Source organism: Lithobates pipiens, unplaced genomic scaffold (assembly GCF_037356315.1).
Source record: "Lithobates pipiens isolate NorthernLeopardFrog02 unplaced genomic scaffold, aLitPip1_a1.2 Scaffold_8, whole genome shotgun sequence".
Classification (NCBI taxonomy): Eukaryota; Metazoa; Chordata; class Amphibia; order Anura; family Ranidae; genus Lithobates; species Lithobates pipiens.
The window spans coordinates 116,761,626-116,788,800 of record NW_027507903.1 but is presented as its reverse complement, the minus strand read 5'-3'; the positions used below and the strand labels follow the sequence as shown (position 1 = coordinate 116,788,800).

Below are 27,175 nucleotides of genomic sequence, written 5' to 3'. Positions count from 1 at the left end.
TAAAAATTTTGAAATTAGGCCCAAAGTGTCAATATTTTGTGTGGCCACCATTATTTTCCAGCACTGCTTTAACCCTCTTGGGCATAGAGTTCACCAGAGCTTCACAGGTTGCCCCCGGGGTCCTCTTCCACTTCTCCATGATGACATCACAGAGCTGGTGATGATAGAGACCTTGTGCTCTGCCACCTTCTGTTTGAGGTTGCCCCACAAATGCTCAATAGGATTTAGGTCTGAAGACATGCTTGGCCAGTCCATCACCTTTACCCTCAGCTTCTTTAGCAAGGCAGTGGTCATCTTGGAGGTGTGTTTGGGGTCATTATCATGTTGGAATACTACCCTGCGGGTCAGTCTCTGAAGTGAGGGGATCATGCTGTACTTCAGTATGTCACAGTACATGTTGGCATTCATGGTTCCCTCAATGAACTGTAACTCCCCACACATGTTTGACACAATCTGAACCAAATAAGTTTATCTTGGTCTCATCAGACCACAGGAAATGGTTCCAGTAATCCATGTCCTTAGTCTGCTTGTCTTCAGCAAACAGTTTTACAGGCTTTCTTCTGCATCATCTTTAGAAGAGGCTTCCTTCTGGGACAACAGCCATGCAGACCAATTTGATGCAGTGTGGTCTAAGCTGACCCCTCACCCCTTCAAGCTCTGCAGCAATGCTGGCAGCACTCATACATCTATTTCCCAAAGACAACCTCTGCATATGATCCTGAGCATGTGCACTCAACATCTTTGGTCCACCATGGCGAGGCTTGTTCTGAGCGCAACCTGTCCTGTTAAACCGCTGTATGGTCTTGGCTAGGGATGGGCCGAAACAGACCCCTGTTCGGTTCGCACCAGGACTTTCAAACACCGCAAAAGTTTGGACCCGAATAACGAACCCAATTAATCAATGGGACCCGAATGTCAAAAATCAAAATCAAAAGTGCCCATTTTGAAGACTTATATGCAAGTAATTGGGCATACAATGGTTATAGGTGTCTGAGTCCTGCCCTGGGGGACATGTATCAATAAAAAAAAAGTTTGTGAAAAACTGAATTTGATTTTTCAAGTGAAATCATAAATAATAAAAATCCCTTCCAATATAGTGCCTGGGGTCCCCTTAGTCCACCTGTAAAGTGGCAGATCTGTACCATGTCTAGAATCAGCAATAATTGCATTTATAAAGCCAAACAAATTACATTTTTCCTGCAAGCTAGCTGCCTTTATTTTGCTCAGCAACAGCTGGGGATCCAGTGTGCATGAGGAGGCAACAATGTAGTGCACTAGGAACAAGAGTAGATATTTTTTGGATACATTCTGGTGTCAATTTTACTTTGGATAGAAGTAACGGGTGCATAAAAATTGGTCTTTGGGTGGCGGTGGCGCCTTCCCACCGTAACCATATAGAGGTAATCTTGATGAAATCAAGAGTTGGCTTTATTGTAAAAAATGGCAATGATATTAACCTGTCAAACAGGTGCAGAAAATTTCTCTTTGGGTGTCAGGGGCGCCTTCCCACCATAACACTGTAGAGATACTCTTGATGAAAGCAAGAATTGGCCTTGCTGTAAAAAATTGCAATGATATGCACCTGTCAAACAGATGCTGAAAATTTGGTCTTTGGGTGTTAATTGTGCCCATGAAACCTATACCAAAAACATTCTTCCAGATGACATGAGTGAATACCCCCAAAGCTAGGTGGCCAGTCCCGCAGAGATTCCACATCCCAAAAAGACTTAGTCAGTTACATCGGCATCAGGGGCTTCATAGCTGGTAATCCAGGACATATTAATTTTTATAAAACTCAAACGGTCCATGGAGTCTGTGGACAGACGATCAGTAACGAAACCTCCTGCAGCACTGAATGCCCATTCTGAAATCACACTGGATGCAGGGCAGCCCAACAAATAAATAGCATACTGGGCAAGTTCTGGCCAGTGTTCTATTCTCATGACCCAGTAAGTCAGTGGATCGTCAGCTGGAAAGCTCTCCATCTCTGTTTGCCCTCTGAGGTAATCGTCCACCATATGATGCATATACTGCCGATGGGATGTGGAAGCTGACAGCCCTGGGCGGCAAGGACTAAAACAATTCGGAAATGCCTACGCTCCTCTCTTGACCAACAGAAGACACAAAACTACATTTTCCATGACACTGTAACCTACTGGAGTCAGGAAAAATGTTCAATAAAATCCTCTTTAATGTGTTCTCAAGAGATTTTATCTTCTGCACTCTCTGTGGGGGGACGGAATGAGTTCTGAGACCTTCCCCTTATAACGATGATCAAGGAGGGTTGCCAACCAGTAATCAACCTTCTCCTTTATGCCATGTATTCTTGGGTCCTTTTGTAGGCTTTGAAGCATGAGGTTGCCCATGCGCCTCAAATTTGCTGAGGCTTGAGAAACAGACTCTTTGGGGGTCACCCAGGATGACAGCATCTGGAACTTCCTCCTCCCAGCTATGTACTACTCCCAATGGTCCTGGGGTTGGAAAGCCATCTCTTACAAATTGACTTTCTCTTCAAAGCCTATGAAAGTGCCAGAATCCTCCTCCCCTCTCTCCTCCTGTTTTATCTGTGACATAGAAATGATGGTGTCTGGATAAAGAGGGCCTTGAGAGAAAAGGAAGTCCTCCTCTTCCTCCTGCTGCTCTGTCTCCAGTGCCCTGTCCATAATGCCACGCAGAGTCTGCTCCAGCAGGAACACAACAGGGATTGTGTCACTGATGCATGCACTGTCACTGCTCACCTTCCTTGTGGCCTCCTCAAATGGTGACAATACAGTGCATGCATCCTTAATGATCAGCCATTGGCATGGGGAAAAAATCGGAATCTCTGCACCACCAAATTGAGGCCAGGCATGGCGCATGTGTCAACTTTCCCTGTCTAAGGTCGGACAGAAGGTTTAAGCCATTACTGGACACCACCATTCCTGGCTTGAGCTGGCATGGTGTGAACCACCTCTGGACCTGTCCCTGCAGAGCAGCAAGAATCTCTGCTCCGGTGTGGTTCCTGTCCCCTAGACACACCAGCTGAAGGACTGCATGGCACCTTTTAGCCTAACTCTGGAAATAGCCCTTTGAACGCTTAAGTGGTACCTGATGTTCATAGGACAATTCTGCAGAGGAAGTCATAGAAGTGGTGGAGGAGGAGGAGGGAGTAGAGCTCACAGGTCTGGCATCATCACCACTAGCTGTATGGAGATGTGGGGGCACAACAAGCTGCAGCACTGAGCCCTGTCCTGCATCCTTTCGAGTTGCAAGCAGCATTACCCAGTGTGCTGTGAACGAAATATGTCCTCCCTACCCATGCTTGCCAGATCACATGTAACAGGAAGGTGGATTTTACATCAGTGAAATGATGGCAGAACATTCCTTTCCACGTGATGGTAGAGAGATGGAACGGCCATACGTGAAAAGTAGTAGCGACTGGGAAACTGCCATGGTACAGCACATTGTGCAAACTCAGGGAAGGGGGCAGAATCCACCAGGCTGAAAGGCAGAAGTTGGAGAGCAAATTCAGACGCTTGGCATGTGGGTGGCAGGGACTGTATTTTTTTTTTCCGGCTACAGTCTACAGCTGGTGGTGTGCTGCTGGCGGATGTGCTGCTAGGACCTGAGACACCCTGTGCTATACCATGATCCCTGTCAGTGGAGGTGATGACTCTGTATCGCAGGAGCAGAGTGAAGTGGGTAAGGAAGAGGAGAAGGAGGAGGGACAGATTTGTGCCCCTTTTGTGTGGCTTTTAGGTGCTCTTGCCAACGGGCTGAGTGGTTGGACATTAAATGCCTTGTTAAGCATGCAGTACCCAAATGGTTGGTGTTTTTGCCATGTTTGATGTGCCAGAGACACAGTTTTCAGATAGCAACAGTGCGATCTGTTGCATATATGCTGAAAAAGGCCCAGACAGCTGAGCTTTGGAGTGTGGGCCTAGGAGATAACAGCTGCAGAATGTGATGGAATAGGATGGCTGCTCTTTATTCTTTCTTGATGTCGGCCTCCTTGGGGTTATGCAGCCTCACCAGTTTCCTCCTCTGCTCTATCTGGCACCCAAGTCACATCAGTGACCTCATCATCTCCTCCATCCTCATCATTACCACTGAGACAACTTGGCAATATGTTGCGGCTTGGGGAACATCAATGTCAATTTGGCTACCAATGTTCCTCCCTCTCTCTAGGCTCATGTTCCTGTCATCCTCAACCTCAGAACCAACATCTGAATCCAGTAATGGCTGGGCATCATCAAGGGGCAAGTGGCTGATGTTGTGGTCAAATAACTCAGCTGACTCCTTAATGGCTGATGTTGGTGCTATGGCGGGAATAGCTGTGGACAAGGAGGCAGGTTTATCCACTCTGGCAACTGCAGGGGCTGCACACTTGTCTCTGCTTGTGTGACAGAGGATGAGGAGGATGCAGAAGGTTTAGTAAGCCAGTCCACCACCTCCTCTGCATGCTGTGGCTGGATAGCACAGGCAAACTCACTACAGAGGAAATGATGCCCTGCCTAAGGACTGACCACCACATTCACCTTTGCCTGTAGACACATTTGTTGCTGGCCCCCTTACAGTGCCAAGCAAATGTCTGCCTCTCCTTGTTGTCCTCCCAGACATTCTTGGAAGGGAGAGGTTTTTGTAGGTAAGAGGCATAGGGGAGGAGTATGGATGGTATAACAGTGGGCAGTATGAACAGGAGAGGAGTTTGGAGGGTATGACAGTGGACAGTATGCACAGGAGAGGAGTTTGGAGGGTGAAAGTGGGCAGTATGCACAGGAGAGGAGTGTGGAGGGTATGGTAGTGGGCACTGTGTACAGGAGAGGAGTGTGGGGGGGTATGCCAGTTGGCAGTATGTACAGGAGGAATTTGGAGGGTATGATGGGGGCAGTACGTACAGGAGAGGAGTGTGGAGGGTATTATGGGGCAGTATGTACAGGAGAGGAATGTGGAAAGAAAGACAGTTGGCAGTATGTACAGTATAGGAGTGTGGAAGGTATTATGGGGGTAGTATGTACAGGAGAGAAGTGTATGACAGTGGGCAGTATGTACAGGAGAGGATTGTGTGGGGTATGACAAGGGACACTATGTATAGGAGAGGAGTGTGGAGGGTATGACAGTGGGTGGGCAGTATGTGCAGGACAAGAGTGTGGAGGGTATGACAGTGGACAGTATGTACAGGAGAGGAGTGTGGCAGGTATGACAGTGGGCACTATGTACAAGATAGGATTGTGGGGGGGTATAACAGGAGGCACTATGTCTAGGAGAGGAGTCTGGAGGGTATGACAGTGAGCAGTATGTACAGGAAAGGGGTGTGGAGGGTATGACAACGGGCACTTTGTACAGGAGAGAAGTTTATGACAGTGGGCAGTATGTACAGGAGAGGATTGTGGGGGGTATGACAAGGGGCACTATGTATAGGAGAGGAGTGTGGAGGGTATGACAGTGGACAGTATGTACAGGAGAGGAGTGTGGAGGGTATGACAGTGGGCAGTATGTACAGGAGAGAAGTGTGGAGGGTATGACAGGGGGCACTATGTAAAGGAGAGAAGTATGGAGGGTATGACAGAATCTGGGAAGGGAAAATTTTAAGGGTTGTGGAAGGATGTTTAAGGACTGAGTAGTGGTTAAGCGGGCATACATGAATTGAAATTAAGCCAATTAAGCAGAGACCAGCCATAGTCGATATTTGTATGGGCTAGCTGGTTGTACACAAGTCAATCTATTAATCGACTTGAGTACAACCAGCCTGTCAGGTTTTTCCCAAAACAATCAGTGCTGCCAGCTATAGTTAGCAACACTGATCATTGTATTCTGTGGGTTGGGAAGGCTCCCCACTGGCTGAACACAATAACACTGCGGGAGTGATTCCCCCATCCACAGGTCAGCAGGCGAGAGGGTGTGTGGGAATAGGCTGGGGAGAGAGGTCTGTCAGCAGGGGGGGTGTGAGGTGGTCATGGAGGGATATCAATCAACGGGTGGGCGGAGTAACTGGGAGTGATATCTTTTGGAGTAGGGTCCGTCCTCTGCAGGTTGGGAAATGGTCACCTGTGATATAAGTTGAAGAGAGGTGGCTAACTAACATGGGAAGTGGCTGGGGAGTGGCCTGGTTGGCGGTGAGTGTGAAATGGATGATGTGTTTCACGTTTCTTTCACATTTACGGTAATGCTTACTGCCCTCTGAAAAGTGATCTGTGGTGGATTACTTTTTGGTAAGTGGTAAGCAGCAGCTGACAGGCATTCATGAGGTGCTACTGCCACTCCTTTTTTTTTTGCATCGCTGAATGGTAGTTTTACATTGTTGGACTATGCTGCTACTGCAAGTGAGTTTGGCCTGCAGTTTCAGAGTGGCTCCATTGAAATCAATAGGCAAGTTTGACAGGCGGTGCTGCCTATCAAACTCTGCAGGCTCCAAGCTGTCCATTGAGCTCAGTGCCTCTGACAAGGAGTGAGGAGAGGCACTGGGAGCTCATCCTCTCAGTCTGCTGCAAACAGAGTGTGCCAGCTTGTATTTAAATTGGCCGCTCTATATGTACAGTGGTGTGAAAAAGTGTTTGCCCCCTTCCTCATTTCCTGTTCCTTTGCATGTTTGTCACACTTAAGTGTTTCGGAACATCAAACCAATTTAAACAATAGTCAAGGACAACACAAGTAAACACAAAATGCAATTTGTAAATGAAGGTGTTTATGATTAAAGGTGAAAAAAAATCCAAACCATCATGGCCCTGTGTGAAAAAGTAATTGCCCCCCTTGTTAAAACATACTATAACTGTGGTTGTCCACACCTGAGTTCAATTTCTCTAGCCACACCCAGGCCTGATTATTGCCACACCTGTTCACAATCAAGGCATCACCTAAATAGGAGCTGCTTGACACAGTAAGGTCCACCAGAAGATCCTTAAAAGCTACACAACATGCCGAGACCCAAAGAAATTCAGGAACAATTGAGAAAGAAAGTAATTGAGATCTATCAGTCTGGAAAGGGTTATAAAGCCATTTCCAAAGCTTTGGGAATCCAGCGAACCACAGTGAGAGCCATTATCCACAAATGGCGAAGACATGGAACAGTGGTGAACCTTCCCAGGAGTGGCCGGCTGCCCAAAATTACCCCAAGAGCGCAGCGACGACTCATCCAAGAGGTCACAAAAGACCCCACAACAACGTCCAAGGAACTGCAGGCCTCACTTGCCTCAGTTAAGGTCAGCGTTCATGCCTCCACCATCAGGAAAAGACTGGGCAAAAATGGCCTGCATGGCAGAGTTCCAAGGAGAAAACCACTGCTGAGCAAAAAGAACATCAAAGCTTGTCTCAATTTCTCCACAACACATCTTGATGATCCCCAAGACTTTTGGGACAACATTCTGTGGACCGATGAGACAAAAGTGGAACTCTTTGGAAGGTGTGTGTCCAAGTATATCTGGCATAGAAGGAACACTGCATTTCAGAAAAAGAACATTATACCAACAGTAAAATATGGTGGTGGTAGTGTGATGGTCTGGGGCTGTTTTGCTGCTTCAGGACCTGGAAGACTTGCCGTGATAAAAGGAACTATGAATTCTGCTGTCTACCAAGAGATCCTGAAGGAGAATGTCCGACCATCTGTTCGTGTACTCAAGCTGAAACGAACTTGGGTTCTGCAGCAGGACAATGATCCTAAACACACCAGCAAGTCCACCACCGAATGGCTGAAGAAAAACAAAATGAAGACTTTGGAGTGGCCTAGCCAAAGTCCTGACCTGAATCCTATTGAGATGTTGTGGTATGACCTTAAAAAGGCCGATCATGCTCGAAAACCCTCTAATGTAACTGAATTAGGACAATTCTGCAAAGATGAGTGGGCCAAAATTCCTCCAGGACGCTGTAAAAGCCTCATTGCACGTTATCGCAAACGCTTGGTTGCAGTTGTTGCTGCTAAGGGTGGCCCAACCAGTTATTAGGTTTAGGGGGCAATCACTTTTTCACACAGGGCCCTGATGGTTTGGATTTTTTTTCACCTTTAATAATAAACACCTTCATTTACAAATTGCATTTTGTGTTTACTTGTGTTGTCCTTGACTATTGTTTAAATTGGTTTGATGTTCCGAAACACTTAAGTGTGACAAACATGCAAAGGAACAGGAAATGAGGAAGGGGGCAAACACTTTTTCACACCACTGTAGCTTCTGACAGGCTGCACAAGGAGCCCCGTATCTCCAGAACCATAGATGGTAGGAGCCCCAAATTTTGACCAGTGGTGGGGTAGGTCTTCAGCTACTCCCATGACCCCTGGTCGCCGAGCCACGACCCTCGAAGTAAAGAAATCTCTTTTTTTTTTTTTTTTTTTGGGAGTTTTTTTTGCAAATAGACCGATCTTAAGGTAAGGGGCCTGGAGCTGCAGCTCCAATAACTCCTATGTTAATCCGACCCTGGGGAGAGGGCGGTGCTCTTAAGCAAATGTAAAAAAGAAGCTGAAATCTGTATGTAGGTGCACTTCAATCAATGTAAAGAGGTGTTTGGTGCACTTTAATTTGAGTACTCACACTACACAGACATACTCCACGGATACACTATAATATACTGCAATATATTGCGGCAAATGTACAGTGACACACAGAACTATATGGCGTTAAACTGGCAGTAACGCACACAGAACTATATGGTGTTACACTGGCAGTCACGCACGCAGAACTATATGGCGTTAAACTGCCATTAATGCACACAGAACTATAAGGCGTTAAACTGGCAGTAACGCATGCAAAACAATATAGCATTAAACTGGCAGTAACGCACACAAAATGATATGGCATTAAACTGGCAGTAATGCACACAGAACTATATGGCGTTAAACGGGCAGTAACGCACACAGAACTATATGGTGTTAAACTGGCAGTAATGCACACAGAACTATATGGAGTTAAACTGGCAGAAACGCACGCAAAACGATATGGTGTTAAACTGGCAGTAACACATACAGAACTATATGGCATTAAACTGGCAGTAGCACAAAACTATATGGTATTAAACTGGCAGTAATGTACACAGAATTATATGGCGTTAAACTGGCAGTAACGCATGCAAATCTATATGGCGTTAAACTGGCAATAACACACACAAAACGATATGGAGTTAAACTGGCAGTAACGCACACAAAATGATATGGTGTTAAACTGGCAATAACCCACACAAAACGATATGATGGTAAACTAGAAGTAAAGCACGCAAAACGATATGGTGTTAAACTGGCAGTAACACAAATAGAAGTAAATGGCGTTAAACTGTCAGTAACGCACATAGAAGTAAATGGCGTTAAACTGGCAGTAACGCACAAAACTATATGACATTAAACTGGCAGTAACGCACACAAAAGTAAATGACGTTAAACTCGCAGTAACGCAATCAAATAGACAGTGTTCAACCGTCACTACACTGACGCTATCTGAACTGTCCTTACTCTAGCTATACACTAATGTAAACATTACTGTGACACAGTCTCACTACACTACACTGAAACTATATGAGCTGTCCCTACTCTAGCTGCATACTATGCAAAGCTGAATGATGGTCCTCCTCACTACACTAACACTATCCCTAGACTGATACTAAACTAATATTCTACACTGACAATTTAAGAAAAATACACAGTATAGAACACTAACTAATAGCACTGAACAGAGCCCTGTTCTATCTCTCTCCACGTCAAAATCACACTGAAAATGGCTGCCATTGAAAGAATACTTTTATACTGTGGGGCAGGAATGAGCCATAATTAGATAAAGTCATGATGACAGTGTCCTTTCATGACTCTGACACAGCTCTGTGCCCTGATTGGCTGAAGCTTTCACTGCTTCAGCCAATCAGGGCTTGCAGTGCACTGTTCAGCGCTGCAGTGCATTGTGGTCGGTTCGGGATGCCAGAAAAGCAATTGAATGACCCGTTTGTTCAGCTATTCGCTGAACGACCGAACAATGAACGGGCCGAAGCGTTCGCCCATCCCTAGTCTTCGCCACTGTGCTGGAGCTCTGTTTTAGGATCTTGGCAATCTTCTTATAGCTTAGGCCATCTTTATGTAGAGCAACAATTCTTTTTTTCAGATCCTCAGAGAGTTCTTTGCCATATTGAACTTTCAGTGACCAGTATGAGAGAGTGAGAGCGATAACACCGAATTTAACACACCTGTTCCCCATTCACACCTGAGACCTTGTAACACTAATGAGTCACATGACACCGGAGAGTGAAAAGGGCTAATTTGGCCCAATTTGGACATTTTCACTATGGGGTGTACTCACTTTTGTTGCCAGCTGTTTAGACATTAATGGCTGTGCGTTGAGTTATTTTGAGAGGACAGCAAATTTACACTGTTATACAAGCTGTACACTCACTACTTTACATTGTAGCAAAGTGTTATTTCTTTAGTGTTGTCACATGAAAAGACATAATAATATATTTACACAAATGTGAGGGGTATACACACTTTTGTGAGATACTGTATACTAGGGCCAAGTTAAACAGGAGGAGCCAATTACCAATTAGTATGTCTGGGCAGAAATTGAAGTACCTGGAGGAAACCCACATGGAGAACATGCAAATATAGGTAGTGTTGTGGTTGGGATTCAGACAGTGGCATCTCGTCCACTAGGGGTGCACGGGCGCCACCCACCCTACTTTTGCATTGTTTGTCCCCCCCAAAAAAAACACCAGTCGCCACTGGATTCAGACCAATCATCCTAACCAGTAAGCCACTGTGCTTCTCCACTATTATGCTTTTTATGCAGCAATATATTTGTAATTCTGTCCTGCCACTCTTGTGGGTCTTATCCTGCTACAATGCACAGCCAGAACAACAATTCAGGCACTTTTCTTCTGAATAAATCATAAGACCAATATTTTTAAATATTTGCCTTAAGTTCCATTTTTTTCCAAGAGAAAATATATTTCAGATGTTTTTTTATGTACTTCAGGCTTCCTGTTTATGCATTGTACTTTAAACAACAAAGACCAGGATATTCTCTTTTTCTACAAAAGCCCTGAAATGAGATTGTGTTTCAAGGGAATAAAGAGATTAATCTAATGATGGGAGCTAACCAGCCATAAGTACATGCCTATTGTAAAGCCTGCTACATACTATAATTTTTTTTTAATTTGTTCAACCCAGTGGGCTGAAAGAAAAAAAACTGAAGAGCTTGGGAGGCAATCCTGTACTAACAATCTGATGTTAATACATCGATCTCCCCGCTGAGCTATTTTGTTCTGACAGGGGTACAGCCCTTCCACCAGAATACACCAGTCAGCGCTTTCAGCCATAGGCTGAAAGCGCTAATCGGATGATGATTAGCAGACCTTTTTCGGGTCATGCCCATTCAACAATCGCCGGATGTTCGGCCGGCTTCTGTCGGATTGGCTGCTGTTCACACGAGCTGAATGTTTGCACGTTTCTATTGAAAGGGCTGATACCTCCCCGGTATTTGGCCCATGTGTATGGGGTTTAAGGAAAAGATGCACACATGGGGAAACCTTTATGTTACATTTCATATAAAATAATGACTGTTAATTCTTTTTTCTGATCACTAACTATATACTTGCTTATTATTCTTTTCTTTTCCCTTGCCTGTAGGAAGAGGTAGCCACTGCGTGGAAAGTAATTCGCACAGAGCCTATAGTCCTTCGCTTGCGTTTTTCACTTTCTCAGTATCTGGATGGGCCTGGTAAGTGCTGTCTGTCACATGCTGATCTCTACATTGCATCACTTATTTTGCTCTACATTTTTTTACAGTGTTAAAAAATAGTAACATATGCATACAGCATGCATACAGTTTAAAACCTAATACATACAGCTTTATATAAAATAAGGAACTATGAAAGCATACAACATGCATTATTTAGTACCTTTGCACATACCTCCCAACATTTTGAGATGGGAATGAGGGACACCTACTGGCAAATGTATGTAGACATAGGACACGCACCCTGCCACACCCCCTTAAAGGGGAATTAACCAAAAAAAAGTTTAAATAAATCCACAAAGGCTTTTTATTTACCACTACTATTCCTTTATATTGGCTTTTAACATTTACAAATGCAGCAATTTAGAATTTGGATAAAAGGTTTAGCACTGGGAAATGCTTTTTGAAAGATAAAGAGTCAATTTTTTATGCAACTATATATCTGACCAAAATGAGAAAAAAATGAGGAGGAAAGAGGGATAGAGGGACATTGCTCCAAATCAGGGACAGTTGGGAGCAATGCCTGCATGAGATAGTTTTTGCCTTCTCCATATGGACCCAAGTATATAAATGAAGAAAAGACAATGTAACCAGGATGTTCAACTATGTATTTTGTAATGGTGAAAACATGTTTATTGATTGGTGTCATGACTGTTGGAATAGGCCAGTCATCCTAAATAAAGATATTATTCAAAAGCTCAATATCTTGCATTCTCTTTTGTTGTAGAGCCTACCATTGATGTCTTTCAGCCATCAAACAGAGATGACTTTGGACTGGGAATACAGCTTAAGAAGTAAGTTTGATGAAGAATATTTATAGGACATTTCATATAAATGAAATCGGAATTGATTTTTAGTTTTTTTTGATGTTGAACTACATGTTTAAATGCTGGAGGCAAGTGGTGGTGGTGTTGCTTTCATCTCCAGTTAGATGCTTACTTTTATTTTTAGCCTTCCCTAGAATGTATATTCAGGGCTTTGAATAGTTACATTATTAATACAATATCATGATAATGTACTATATACAAAATACGATAATTTCCTCCCATGTTATATATTGTGTCTATTTTCTAATTTCTTTCATGTTGCTGCATGCTATGGTTTTTCCATTTCCCAAATTAACCACCCCACAGCTTTTACCTATCTTGGTGCCTTTTCTTTAATCGTATTTGGAACTTTTCTTTTACTTTGATCCAAACTTTACTGAGTCAACATATTCTTTTAGTCCTGGATAACATTATTACGCTGTCTCCTTTTATTTTTCTAACAGTACACTCTCTGTCCTTCTCCCTTTTCTTTATTTTCCTCTCTATCCCCTTTTTCTGTTTCCTCAGGATCTTGTCCCTCTTCTCGTCTCACCAGTGGCGGTATCTCAGTAATGAGGTCTTGCGCTCACAGCAGGAGAGAAGGCTACGTTGGCTTAGAGTCAGTGGTAGTATTAAAAGGTTTCGAGCTGGGTTGAGCATCTTCTCTCCAGTCCCTAAGTGAGCATATTCAGAGTTGTTCATGTCTTTTCACACCCATTTTCTTAGTCACTGCTCTCAGTTACTGCCCCTTGAATTTAAAACTGTACTCCAGGGTTAGGGGGTAAAAAATATTCTGTATTTTCTAGTATATATTGCAGATGTGTGTCTGAAATTCAGATTTGAATGAACTCCAGCTTAAGCCATTCACCACTTGTGTGTAAGAGGCTTCATAACAGCTGTCATTACTTTTTCCTGGGCCATTGTACTTTAATCGCCATCTGTGGATGTCTTACAAAAACTGAGTACGGTATGAGTTAAGAAAAAAGTACCATGCATGTTGATTAAGCCCAATTCCTTGATGTGAGCACTCGACATGATACAAACTCTACCTAATGTATTATCATTAAAGTGTATCCAGAGCCAAAACCTTTTTCTTTAGTTTTGATTAAAGTAGAGAACTGTTAAAAAAAAGGTCATTTGGAAGATTTACAAAATGAGACACAAAATAAAATGTCTCCAAGTGAGGAGAAATTTCCTCTTAAATAGTTGTATCTGCAATAATTGCTCACAGTGGAAGATCTGCATACGTCCTGTTTTGGTGGCAAATGTTGGACCTCACATCACTTTCTATCCTGTTCTAAATCCTGTATAATAATAATAATATCCCAGTAACCATGGTCACTAGGATAAATAGAGGGGATAAATCTTTCAGATGGGTGGAGTAACAACAATATAAACCTAACAGTGGTTCCAACTGATCCCTACTCTCTCCAAAACCTAAATAAAATTAGCTAGTAATAAACTTTAAGGAATGTAACTCAACATAATTGATCCATGTAGGTACTTTATAGATATCAGATGTTTTGTGATTCTCTGGACAGTTCATTATTCATATCAGATGTATTTGATAAATGTAGATATCACCCCTGATTCACTGTATTACAGGTCTCCCAGTTTCCCCGGAGTTCAGGACTCTGCTGTGCGGAGTAGTCTCACAGGATCAGATCTCAGAAGTGGTCTTGCAGGAACAGACCTCCGTGGTCCCCGTCTCATGAACAGATCAGTGTCCTGCACTCTAAGAAACCCTAAGTCTGAACTATATGGCAGTCATACCACAACACAGGTGAGGCACAGTTTTTCATCTATCTACATGGAGACAGGAAATACCAAAAAAATAGTAGCTTAATAAGAAGTTATACAGTAATACCTTGGATTACTAGCATAATTTTCCAGAACGATGCTTGTAATCCAAAGCACTCATATATCAAAGTGAGTTTCCCCATAGGAAATAATTGAAACTCTGATAATTCGTTCCACAGCCACTGCTTGTCTATGCGGTACCGCATGTGGCCAGAGGTGCTGGGGTGCCAGAGACACTCGGAAGTGCTCGGAGACCGCTCAGAGACTCTCTGAATGTCCCCGAGCATCACCGGCACCCCGAACCTGGCCAAATGCGGTACTGCACACCACAGAGACTTGAATCCTGCTCGTCTTGCGAGACAACGCTCACAAAGCGAGTCAGGATTTTTTTTTAAAATAGCTTGTATTGCAAAACGCTTGTAAACCGCGTTACTTGCAATCTGAGGTTCCACTGTATTTTTTTTTTTATTTTTGTAGACATGTATGTAAATATAATCTGGATGCAAACTTGAAATGTTGAAGTGTTAAATAACTTGTCTCTATATGTGCAAAAATCCATACTTGCTCATTACACAGCCAGGCTGTGCTCGATGCTTAGTATTGCTGCACAGCGACTGCTTCCTTGGTTTTTTTCAGGACAGGTCTGTTGCCTTGCTTGGACTAGCAAAATACAAAATGCTCTGTTGGTAACTTTTTCTAAATGAACTACTTAGGCATACAAGTGAAGGCCAGTAAAGTGCAAATCTTTAAAACTGTATATGAAATATCATCATGAAAATATAGAACACTTGTGTAAAAAGTGCAAACTTCACACCATAATTTAATTTAGACTTTATAATACTACTATACAGGATGACAGGGATTTGTCCTGGACTGGAAAGCCCACTATTTGGGTTATGGTCCTTTTAAGAGAGAGTTCAAGGGACGTGTTTTAGTATTTGAGGATTCTTACCCATGCAAGGTCAGGATTTCCGGGGTAGTCCAGTTGGAGTTCCAGTTGTATTCTCTGGATTGGTAAATCCTCATTTGGGAACTGGGAGACTTGAAGAGACTTTTTGTGGGTGAGAGCCTCTAAACCCTGATTACAGAGACTTTGGCTTTGGTCCTGAAAGGGTTTATACACCTGCAAGGAAGGCTTGAAAAATAGCAGGACAGAGTCAGCATGTGTTTGTGAGGTACTGTGGACTATCTGGAGACTGAGACCCTGTTTTGTTGAGCTCCTGCGGGTTTTTCTGTACCCTGAAGCACACATGAACCCTGAACCCTAGTGTGAGACTAGTATATTGCAGGTGAGCTGTTATAATGTTTTGATTATAACAGGAATTTGGACTATTTGCTTTTTTCTGTTGAGGAAGCTGCTCTTTTGTTTGCTCCTTCAAAATAAAGACTTTTTCCTTTACAAACGGATGGCTGGTATACTTGTGCTTTCCAGATTACACTATGAATAAAATATATATTCAGTTGAACTACAGTATAGTGCATGTAGCAGAATGCAAAAGAAAACAAAGCACTGAACAGAAAGTGAAGTAACTCTTAAACAGGAACCTACAATTATTTTTTTAACAGACATGTTAAAACCCATGTGATAAACAGCACAGATAACATTCAATTAAGTGAACAAACAAACAGAGAGGTAATGAAAATTCAGCAAATACACTGGTCATCTATTGACTAAAGACAGGCATACATTAAACTCAAGAGCAAAAATGTATTATATTGCCGTTTCCCTTTTCTTTGATGTGGTGGCTGTATTCATTTCCTTTATTTTATTTCTGATTACAGAATACCTCTGCGCTTAGTGTAATTCTCATGTTAAAAATAAAAATTAACGTGTTACTAAACCCAAGACCCTGCATTTACTATATCTGGTCTCCCACACTACACAGAACATGGAAATGTAATTATTTTAGTAAATATAAACTGCTAAATGCTTTTTCTCATCAGAAGCTAGAGCAGGCTTGTGACTTCTATCAGTGTCTGGCCAAGTATTGCTTAAAGCCTGAGGGAAGAGTTTTCTGATTGTCCTATGTGACTGCAGGACCCCTGACCCTCTGTCTGGACAGTGCTAATTGGTCCTGTGCTGATCCTATGCACCCTCCCAAGAAATAAAAAAAACTCTCTAGCAATACATACCAAACTGAGCATGTGCAGTGACTCCATAGACTGTTATCAGAAAATTATTAGGGGAAAGTGGAAGGGGCGGAGGATCAGAGAGACAGGATCAAACAGCCTTTTTACACAATGCAGATGATTGACCCCTTAGGTTCCACAGTAAGTATAACAAGCATGCTTTACTGCATTACTGTTGTGGGTTTAGTAACTCTTTAAACTTAAACTCAGGGAAAATTGCACACTAAACAGTGTTTGAATACAAAAACACCAAGACAGATAGTATACCCAAATGTAGATGGGCTATCCCATTAAAGTCAAACTTTAGGCTAGTGAATTAAAATTAGGGGGCAGGCAAGAGTGCACCACAGCATGTGTAAAAGTGCAAATCCAAATTTTCAAAAGAGCCAAACAGTGCCAAATTAACAATTGTGTTGAGTACAATAAAGCCAATAATTAAAACAATAAAGTGTCGGTGCAGGAATTAAAAAAATCTGTAGTACAGGCATACCCCACTTTTAAGTACACAATGGGGTTTATTTACTGAAGCTAGAACGTGCAAAATCAGGCTCACTTCTGCCTAGAAACCAATGAGCTTCCAGATTTTATTATCAAAGCTTAATTGAAGAAGCTGAGGTTAGAAGCTCATTGGTTTCTATCCAGCTTTAGTAAATAAACCCCATTGTGTACTTAAAAGCGGGGTATGCCTGTAAGGTTCTCGGGCCCCAGAGGCCTAATGGTGACCTCAAGGGTTAGGGAGAGCTGATGTCCTTCCTTATAGAGTGGGTAACTAGGCATGGTGGGTGTGATGCAAGAAGAAATGATGGGCGCCAGTCACTTTTTTAATGCAAACAAGAGATTTATTAAGGCCTCCAGCTGGCTAACACTTCTGTATAGGTAGGACTGCTGTCTCCTATGGCAACTAATCTTGCAACAGTCACTAACGGTAGTTGTACATAACTCTTGATAACACGGAACAGTCCTTTACTTATCTCACAGTATCCCACTGTAGATCTTCACTCACTGAGCTCCCAGTCTCTCAATAGACTTCTAGATCCCAGTTGTCACTGGATCCTCTGACCTCTTTCACAGCTATCCCGCTGTATACTCCTCAAACTTTACCCCCGCTACCCTGCCTTGGTCCCTGGCTTGGCACTTGCTGATGCTTTCCCACTTCTTCACCGTCCCCGGCTGCTGAGAAGACTGCTCAGGTACTTGCTTCAGCTTACTCACAGTAGTCTCCGGTAACAAGGTGGATGGTCCCTTAGTCGCAACAGCTTCCCCTCTACCTCCAACTACAACTGGTTTCCCGTCTGGCTGCACCTAGCAGCCAGGTGTCCCTGGGATAGACCTCAGGCTTCCGGCCTAGCAGCTGGGGGCCACATAACACACATCCACCCAGACAGCCGCCCAGGTGGCACAGAACCCCGATCACCTGATTCCACCCAAGTAAATAGGCTCTCCCAGCAGTCCAAGGGACTAAAATAAACCCCCGCCAGTTGGCTGAGACACCCCATCCATTCATGATCTGACCTTGCTAAGCCCCTCTCATTCTAATGTCACCAGCCACAGTGCCACCTAGTGACAGAAGAGAAAAGGTGCAGCAACTCCAGAATTTAGGGAGGAATCAGTGGATCTTCCTGGCAAACTAAATTTGTTAGCAGCCCTGTCTAAACACCAGGGTGCTACACATCAATTTCATATTAAAAGTCCATCAAAAACTGTGTCATACTAGGAAAATTGCGGATCCACTGCAGACAGTTTATACCAACTTCAGTCACTTGGGCACTCCAATCCTAAAGAGCATCAGAGGCTACGTCCCTCCTTATGTAGCAAACAGTATGGTGACAGCTTGCTGCTCCACCAAACACAGCAACAGTCGCAAGCCACCTAGTATAAGAGAGAATAAAGCACAAGAATAGCAACCATTTCACAGCTGGATTTTACAACCCCCGGATAGACCTCCTCGCACCAGGCCTAGCAGCCGGTAGGCTGTTAAGTAAAGTCTCTGCCACAGACTTGAGCGTAGAATATTTGAGAAAGTCTCTGCCACAGACTTGAGCATTACTGAGGGACATTAGACAAATTTAAAGAGCTATCATACAGTACCAGTATCTCTCAGCCGATCCGGTGATACCGTACGAGTGTAGATCCATGTAGTGTCCTTCAACTAAGGCTCCTTCAGAGAAGCCAGCCTTGCACACTGCCTTCTCCTGAAGAGTCCTCCCCTGGGGTTTCTCTAGTTGCTGACCACCTTTGGATCAATAGGCCCTGAAATCCATTCAGGCCTGTCTCTGCAGTTGCGTTGCCTCAGGCTAGCCAGCCCAGAGACTTGAAATGCATGTTTCCGCACCCCAGGTCAGGAGGGCCATGGGGCTGGGTCAGGAACACCCGAACTGAACAGAACAGACAGCACCAGAAAAACCCGAAGCACGTGATGTTGGTACCTTAAATACCACCTCCCAGAATGCACAATAGGAGAACACTCCCACTGGGCTGGTTCCAAAAAGAACAGTGGCATTCAATACACCCAGCTAGACTGCGTTCTTACTCTTGCCAGAGGTGACAGCGACACCTGCGGTCAAGGAGAACCCAGTGCAACCCAGCTGGTACTGAAACCATACATTTAGAATATTAGCCCCATAACCCAACTGTGGTTTCAGGAAAATGTAACTTTGAAAAACATATAGCGCCTGCTCGTCAGGAGCCAGCACTACGGTAGCGATAAGCAAAACATATAACAAAGGCACACCACTCAGATCTACAGTCATGCATGATGATGTCATTGCCGAAGGTTCCGCGCCTCCTTCCTTTATTTTAACCTGGTGATCTGGCCGGTAAGTTCAACTTCCTTTACCAGGCCAAGCGATCCACCAAAAGTAGTAATTAGAGTGATGAGACAAAGTGTTAGCTGGAATTCCACTTTAACTTGTTAGACAAGGGGCGTGGCCTGGATAGCGAACTGAGAGGACGCATGGTCTAGAGCTCTGCTGGTGATCTGACATTAATCCTTCTTTTTCAAGCACCATTTACTTTTAAAAAGACCCAGAGTTGCTCCCGAGCTGCTCCTGATGCCCTGCAAGACCCGACATAGGGGGAAAAAGCTTTATTTCCCATCCGGCTCGGAGGTTGTTACCCCGAAGGAGGCCCCGCACGTGCCGGCTTCTGCTGGAAAGGCGCGAAACATGGCGACGCAGACCGCAATGGAGGAGCGATCGGAGGAGACTCAGCCGGGATTCCAGGACGTGATGGCGGCGATTGCTACCTGCCAGGCTACACTCACGAGTGAGATTGAAGCGGTGCAGCTGGACGTGGGACTGGTTCGGCAAGATCTGGACAAGCTCCGTTCCCGAGTCTCGGAGGTGGAGCAGAGAACGGGCCACACGGAGGATACTGTCCAAGAACACGCTGTATCCATCCGCACCCTACAGACGAAGGTACGCGCTTTGGAATATAAAGTGGACGACGCCGAAAACAGAAACCGAAGAAATAACCTTCGGCTTGTCGGTTTGCCGGAGGGTGTGGAGGGAAGGAATCCGACCGTGTTTGAACTGCTGAAGAGCTTGCTGCCGGAGGCGCAGTTCTCCTCGTATTACATGGTGGAGCGCGCTCATCGGATCCCCTCAGTCCCTGGCCCTCCTGGCGCCCGCCCGCGTACGCTGATCTTCCGAATGCTTAATTTTAGAGATCCTCTGAGCGGCACGCAGGGCGGGCGAGCTGAAATACCAGAATGGCAGTTTACTTTTTTTCCCGGATTACTCCATGGAGACACAGAAACTTCGTAGATCCTTTGATCAAGTTAAAGTGGGTCTGAGAGCCTGGAATATAAAGTACAGTGTTCTCTTTCCTGCAAAGCTGAGGGTCCAAGACGGCGAAACAGTGAGATTTTTTACCACCCCCCGGGATGTGGCGGCATGGCTGGAGACGCTGCCTCACCGCTGAGGAGGATGGCTGAGTAACTGAGTAACTACTTTTCGTTGTTATGGTTGGGGTTTGGGATCTGAAACACCTCCTGAAGTTGAGGGGGGTGTGGGGAGGGGGGTTACAGTTACAGTTTCTGCCGTTGCAGACTTTGGGGATGGTTGTTTGCTACCAGTTTTTGAGTCAGGAGTCTTTGTGTCAATATAGCTGCATATTGGGTTGGTTACATGTCTTATGCCTAATGCTATCTCTACTGTTGGGCTCGCGGGGGGTTGGTATGGGGGGGACATGCGGACCGTTAAAATTACAATACTTTGTAAGTTATGGCGAATATTTCAATAATCTCTTGGAATGTCAGGGGATTGAACTCGGCTACTAAGCGCTCTTTAGTGTTCAAGTATTTGCAGAGGTACAATCCCCAGCTATGTATTTTGCAAGAGACGCATTTGTTAGGCAATAAAATCCTTGGTCTTAGGAGGGCCTGGGTGGGCTCCCACTATCATTCCACCTACTCTGGCTATGCTAGGGGGGTAAGTGTTTTGGTCCGCAGGTCTCTCCCCCTACAGATGTTGGATGTTCGGACAGACCCTGGGAGCAGATATGTTATTTTACATATGGTAATGCATGAGAAACAATTTGTGTTGGTGGGGTTGTACCTTCCCCCCCCCCCCCCCCGGCGGATGTCCAAGTACTGTATGATATTATGCACATTGTTATGGGATATGGCACTCAGGACATTTTTCTACTGGGGGATTTTAATTTGGTACCGTCACAGAGTATAAACAGACTGCAGGGGGGCGGCTAGGCCCTCATCGGCTCTCCAGAGCTGGGCGGATACCTTTGGCCTCACGGATGTGTGGCGACAATTTCATCCCTGGGAGAGACAGTTTACATGTCACTCAGCCCCTCACAGGGTATTGTCCCGCATAGATCTGGTGTATGCCTCTGGTGGTGCATTGAGATGGGTAAGGGGGGCGGAACACCTGCCACGAGGGATCTCTGGCCATGCTCCTCTGCACCTTACTTTGTCTCTGGACAGAGCTCCGGGATTGCGGCTCTGGTGCCTGTCCAGATACTGGGCGACGGATGGTAAATTGCAGGAACCAATTATGGATGTCCATATGGGGTGGGATGCTTTTAAATCAGTGATCAGGGGGGAGTACATCTCTTGTATATCAGCAGTTCAGAGGGAGGCGGCTGTTTTGCGGGAGGCACTGGAGGAGAGGGCGTCTAAGTCTGAGGAGTCCTATGTTCAAACTCCCAGTGATTCTGCCTACAGTGAATGGCAGGGGGCACTGCGGGACTTATCCCTTCATAACGTGGAGCAAACGAGGAAGGATATGTTGTTTTCCCGGCAGAGGGTATTAGAACACGGCAATAAGAATGGTAGACTGCTGGCTTGGCTTGCTCAAGCTCAGGTTGCTTCCTCTCACATTGCCTGTGTTCGGGGTGTTCAGGGACAACTGGTGACTTCCCCTGGGGGTGTAAATGCGGAGTTTGTGGAGTACTTTCGGGGGCTGTATTCCTCTAGGGCTCGTTACTCACCTGATGACCTACAGACGTATCTAAATAGCATTCCCTTCCCTACTCTAACTGTTGAGGATACCCTAGAACTAGAGAGGGACATAACACTTGAAGAGGTTCAGGCTGCAATGGGGAATTTGCAAGCAGGGAAGACACCCGGGGCAGACGGTCTGCCCACCGAATTCTACACTCAGCATGCTGATCTCCTTGCACCTAGGCTGGGGGCCCTGTTTTCTGGGCTGAAGGAGGTGGATGAGCTGCCTAGGTCCATGGAGGAGGCTGTCATTGTACTCATACCCAAACCCGGCAAGGACCCACCGGAGTGTGCCTCATATAGGCCAATCTTGTTGCTAAATGTTGACGCAAAGATTTTGGCAAAGATATTGGCCACCCGCCTGTCTTCGATCATTTCCAAACTGATTCAGGGTGACCAGACTGGCTTTATGCCAGGTAAGAGTACCGACATTAATATTAGGCGACTGTTCTTAAATCTTTCTATGTCACATGTCAACAGGGGGTCCCGGGTCATTGCCTCCCTGGATGCCGAAAAGGCATTTGACTCGGTGGAATGGGTATACCTATGGGGGGTGATGCAGAGGTTCGGTTTTGGCCCTAGGTTTATGCATTGGATTAAATTGCTCTACCGGGCTCCAAGGGCCAGGGTTAGGACAAATGATTGGATTTCAGACCCTTTTGAACTGCACAGGGGTACGCGGCAGGGATGTCCTCTGTCGCCTGCTCTGTTTGCGCTGGCCCTGGAACCTCTGGCGATTGTAGTTAGGCGGTCGCTGGAGGTCCGTGGGCTATGGATTGGGGGCGTAGAGGAGAAGATTTCTGTCACGTACCTTACAGCGGAGTCAGACTGCTGAGGGTGGCCTCTCGCACGGTTCCGGTCACCACGCCCCTGGAGATGGGAACAGGGAACGTGAGGACACGAAAGGGTGCAGGTGCCTGCAGATGGAAGTAGAAGGCCTTGAAGATGCTGGGTCCTCACGGTAGAAGAGATGTAGATTGGTCACGTAGGTAGGCACCAGAAGACCAGCAGGCGTGCAGGGAACACTACGTGTCTGAAACAGGTAGGATCGGCAACTGGCAGGCAATGCGGCACAATGACAGGAGACAGGTGCGAAATCAGGAACAAGCAAGGGGTCTGGTAACATGCAGGCAAAACGAGGTACCGAATCGGGAGACAAGCCGAAGTCAAAAGTCCAAGCCAAGGTCAGGGGTGGACCAGGAATCCAAGAGTGGGTATCAGGAACGGGTCAAAGGAGCAAGGATCACAGGAGCAAGGCCACAGGAGCAAGGTTTCAGGAACAAGGTCACAGGAGCAATGATCAAGTCTTACAGGAACAGCTGAAGACGATCCAGCATTGGTGTCAGGCCAGGACCCTGTTTATATAGAGGGAAGTGAGCCAGGATTGGTGGAAGTGGCCGTCCGTGCGTGAAGACGTACATCCGTTCAGTTTGCGCGGGTGTTTTCGCGTGTTCGGATTGGCGTACAGCCACGTGTTCGGATTAGCATACGTCCGTTCGTCCTGGAATTCGTACGCCTCTGACGGAGACACCTCGCATGGCGCCTGGAACGAACAGGAACTACTGCTATACGGGAGCGGGCATAAGTACGGTGAGTTCCCTGACAGTGCCCCCCCCTTAAGGGCAGCCTCCGGGTGCCCCTTTGAACCAACCTTTGAGAGCGATGAAAAGCCCGTATAAGCCTCTGGGCATGAAGATTCGCTTCGGGTTCCCAGGAATTTTCTTCGGGGCCGAAGCCTTTCCACTTAATCAAATATTGGTTTTGTCCTTGGCGCTTCCTGTAACCTAGAATGGCTTCGATCTCAAACTCCTCCTCACCATCTATCAAAATAGCTTCTGGAGAGCATAATTCCCGATCTGGAAAGGAATTGGGTACATCAGGCTTAAGTAGAGAAGTGTGAAATACAGGATGAATTTTAAATGAGCCGGGAAGTTCAAGTTCATAGGCTACTGAATTAATTTTCTTCTTAATTGGAAAAGGCCCCAAATATCTGGGTCCCAATTTTTTAGAGGGACACGCCAGTTTCAGATTTGCGGTTGACAGCCATACACGATCACCGATCTTTAAATCCAGTTCTCCCCTTCTCTTCCTGTCAAAAAATTTTTTATCGTCCTCCTGAGCCTTAGAGAGGGTTTCTTTAAGTACCTGATTGTTGGTAACAAAGAAATTCAGCCTATCCTGGACAGCTGGTACAGGAGAATCCGGTAAGGATGTTGGTAGGAAAGAGGGATGAAAACCAAAGTTAGAATAAAATGGTGACTGGTTAGTGGCGGAATGAATAGAATTATTAAATGCGAATTCTGCTAAAGGTAGTAACGAAGCCCAATCCTCCTGAGAAAAAGAAGTGAAACAACGTAAATATTGTTCCAAGGTTTGATTAGTGCGTTCGGTCTGCCCGTTTGTTTGGGGATGGTAAGCTGAAGAGAAATTTAACTTGATACCCAGAGTTTCACACAATGATTTCCAGAATTTTGACGTGAATTGGACTCCACGATCAGAGACAATATCACCGGGAATTCCATGGAGTCTGACAATTTCTCTAATGAATATTCTGGCTGTCTCGGTTGCAGATGGGGTTCCCTTCATGGGAATAAAGTGTGCCATTTTAGAAAAGCGATCCACCACCACGAAGATAGAGGAAAATCCTTCAGAGGGGGGAAGCTCAACAATAAAGTCCATTGCGATCTTATCCCATGGTCTTTCAGGGATAGGTAATGGCCTCAATAATCCCCAGGCTTTATTTTTGCTGTTTTTATTCCGGAGGCAGGTTGAACAAGAACTAACATAGTTCCTGCAGTCTTTCGCGAGGTTTGGCCACCAGAAATGCCTTTGAACTAAATTTGTTGTTTTGTGACTCCCGAAGTGACCCGCCAGAGGATAGTCATGACAAACCTGTAAAATGGAGGCGCGAAGGTTTTGAGGGATGAATAATTTGCTTCCTCGCCAAAACAGACCATCTTTTTCTTGAAGGTTCATATCTGGAGGGATGGATGCACCTCGGGATGACTGTCGAACCTGTGATAGAAAACTGGTTTGTGTTAATAGGAAGTTTCCAGCTTGCAAAATAGTGTCTGGAGGGGATGAGGCTTCAGTTTCAGAGAACATGCGGGACAATGCGTCGGGTTTACTGTTCTTGGATCCTGGTCTGTAGGTTATGTGAAAATTAAAACGGGAAAAGAAAAGAGCCCATCTTGCCTGCCGGGGCCTGAGACGCTTAGCTGTTCTGAGATATTCCAAATTTTTATGATCTGTAAAAATCAATACTGGATGTGTTGCCCCCTCAAGAAGGTACCGCCATTCCTCCAAAGCCAGTTTGATTGCTAGGAGTTCTCGGTCTCCCACATCGTAGTTTCTTTCTGATGTATTGAGTTTTTTGGAAAAGAACGCTACAGGATGCATTAATGATTTAGGCCCTTGGCGTTGAGACAGAATGGCACCTACGGCGTTTTCTGAAGCGTCTACTTCCAGAGTGTAAGGTAGAGCAGGATCAGGGTGTTTGAGTATTGGGGCTGATGTGAATAATCCTTTTAGTTTATTGAACGCAGCTTGGGCCTCGATGGACCATCGAAAACGGTTTTGTTTGCTGGTCAGTTGCGTGATGGGGGCAATAACACTGGAAAAGTTTTTGATAAACTTCCTGTAAAAATTAGAGAATCCAATGAAGCGTTGTACCCCTTTTTTATCAGTTGGAGGTGGCCAGGATAAAATGGCTGAAACCTTTTGAGGATCCATCTCTATTCCCTCAGTTGATATTACCAGACCCAGGAAGTGAATGGTCTGCCGTTCGAACTCGCACTTCTCGGCCTTGGCGTAAAGCCCATGTTGCCTTAATCTCAGGAGAACTTGTTTCACATGGTCACGATGGGTTTCTAGAGAGTCTGAAAATACCAAAATATCATCCAAATAAACAATTACAAATAAATCCAAAAAGTCCCTGAAAATGTCATTAACAAAATGTTGAAAAGTGGCTGGGGCGTTGCAAAGTCCAAATGGCATGACCAGATACTCAAAGTGGCCAAAACGTGTCCGAAAAGCCGTTTTCCATTCGTCCCCCTTACGGATTCTGATTAGATTATAGGCCCCTCGTAAATCCAGCTTTGTGAATATTTTGGCTGATCGAAGTCTCTGGAATAATTCTGGAATTAATGGAAGGGGGTAGCGGTTTTTAATCGTTACTTTATTTAAATCCCTATAATCCACACATGGGCGGAGCGAATGGTCCTTTTTTTCAACGAAAAATATTCCAGCACCGGCTGGAGAAGATGAATGTCGAATAAATCCTTTCTTGAGGTTCTCATCAATGTATTCTTTGAGGACCAGGAGCTCGGGTTCTGATAGAGGGAATATCCTCCCGAATGGAATTTCGGCTCCAGGCAATAACTCGATTGGGCAATCGTAGACCCGGTGAGGAGGTAGTGTGTCCGCCTTTCTTTTGTCAAACACGTCCAGGAATTTGTGGTATGTGGTTGGGACCAACCCCTGGAGCTCAGATGTAGGACCCGAACAGGCAATGACCGGAACCAGGTTGTTTGAGGTCCTGACACAATTTTGGAGGCAGTAAGTGGACCGAAACACTACCTCACCGGTTATCCAGTTTATTTGGGGATTATGGGCTTGTAACCATGGCATTCCCAAGATGATTGGAAAGAGTGGTGAAGAAATGACATCCAAGCAGATTAATTCTTGGTGACCGGATAGAATGTTGGCGAGCAGTGGTTGAGTCTCATGGGTAATGGGACCTGATCTGATGTTGGATCCATCTGCTAACCGTATAGAAAGTTGGCGTTGCTTGAGTGCCAATGGAATGTTGTGTTGCAGAACGAGAGTATGGTCAATGAAGCAACTACAGGCGCCCGAATCAATTATAGCTTGGACCTGTAGTGTTCCTCCTGGCAGCTGTAAGGAAAAAGGAACAGCTATATGAATTGATTTCGTCAGAGGTAATGCATTGGATACAAGAGGTGAGTCTTTGAACTTACGATTTTTATTGGGACATGCATTCGCATAGTGACCAGTTTCCCCACAGTAGAGGCAAAGGTTATTCTGACGCCGGCGTAGCTTCTCCTCTGAAGACAATGGTGAGCGAAGTAATCCTAGTTGCATTGGTTCTGGAGCTTCGGAGATGGGAGCAGGTGTAGAGGTAGGAGGATAATTAGGAACCTTGGGTAACATCCAGGTGGGGCGAAACTGACCAACTCTTTCAGCTCTCCGTTCCCTAAGACGGCGGTCAATTTGGATTGATACCTGTATGAGGTCTTCCAAAGAACTGGGAACTTCGATGCGGGCTAATTCGTCTTTTAATG

At 45.1% G+C, this 27,175-nt stretch overlaps 1 protein-coding gene across 5 annotated transcripts in view; it reads left to right on the top strand.

Annotated features, from left to right (window-relative positions):
* Positions 1 to 27,175, top strand: part of PARP6 (poly(ADP-ribose) polymerase family member 6) — a 127,371-nt gene that overhangs the window by 35,004 nt on the left and 65,192 nt on the right. For 4 of the 5 annotated variants that reach the window (XM_077472467.1, XM_077472466.1, XM_077472465.1 and 1 more), the window contains exons 6-9: positions 11,570 to 11,660; positions 12,406 to 12,472; positions 13,013 to 13,162; positions 14,090 to 14,267. In XM_077472467.1, coding sequence (XP_077328593.1) covers positions 11,570 to 11,660; positions 12,406 to 12,472; positions 13,013 to 13,162; positions 14,090 to 14,267 — 486 coding nt within the window. The remainder of the gene's footprint in view (positions 1 to 11,569; positions 11,661 to 12,405; positions 12,473 to 13,012; positions 13,163 to 14,089; positions 14,268 to 27,175) is intronic. The other variant, XM_077472469.1, reaches the window with a different exon arrangement.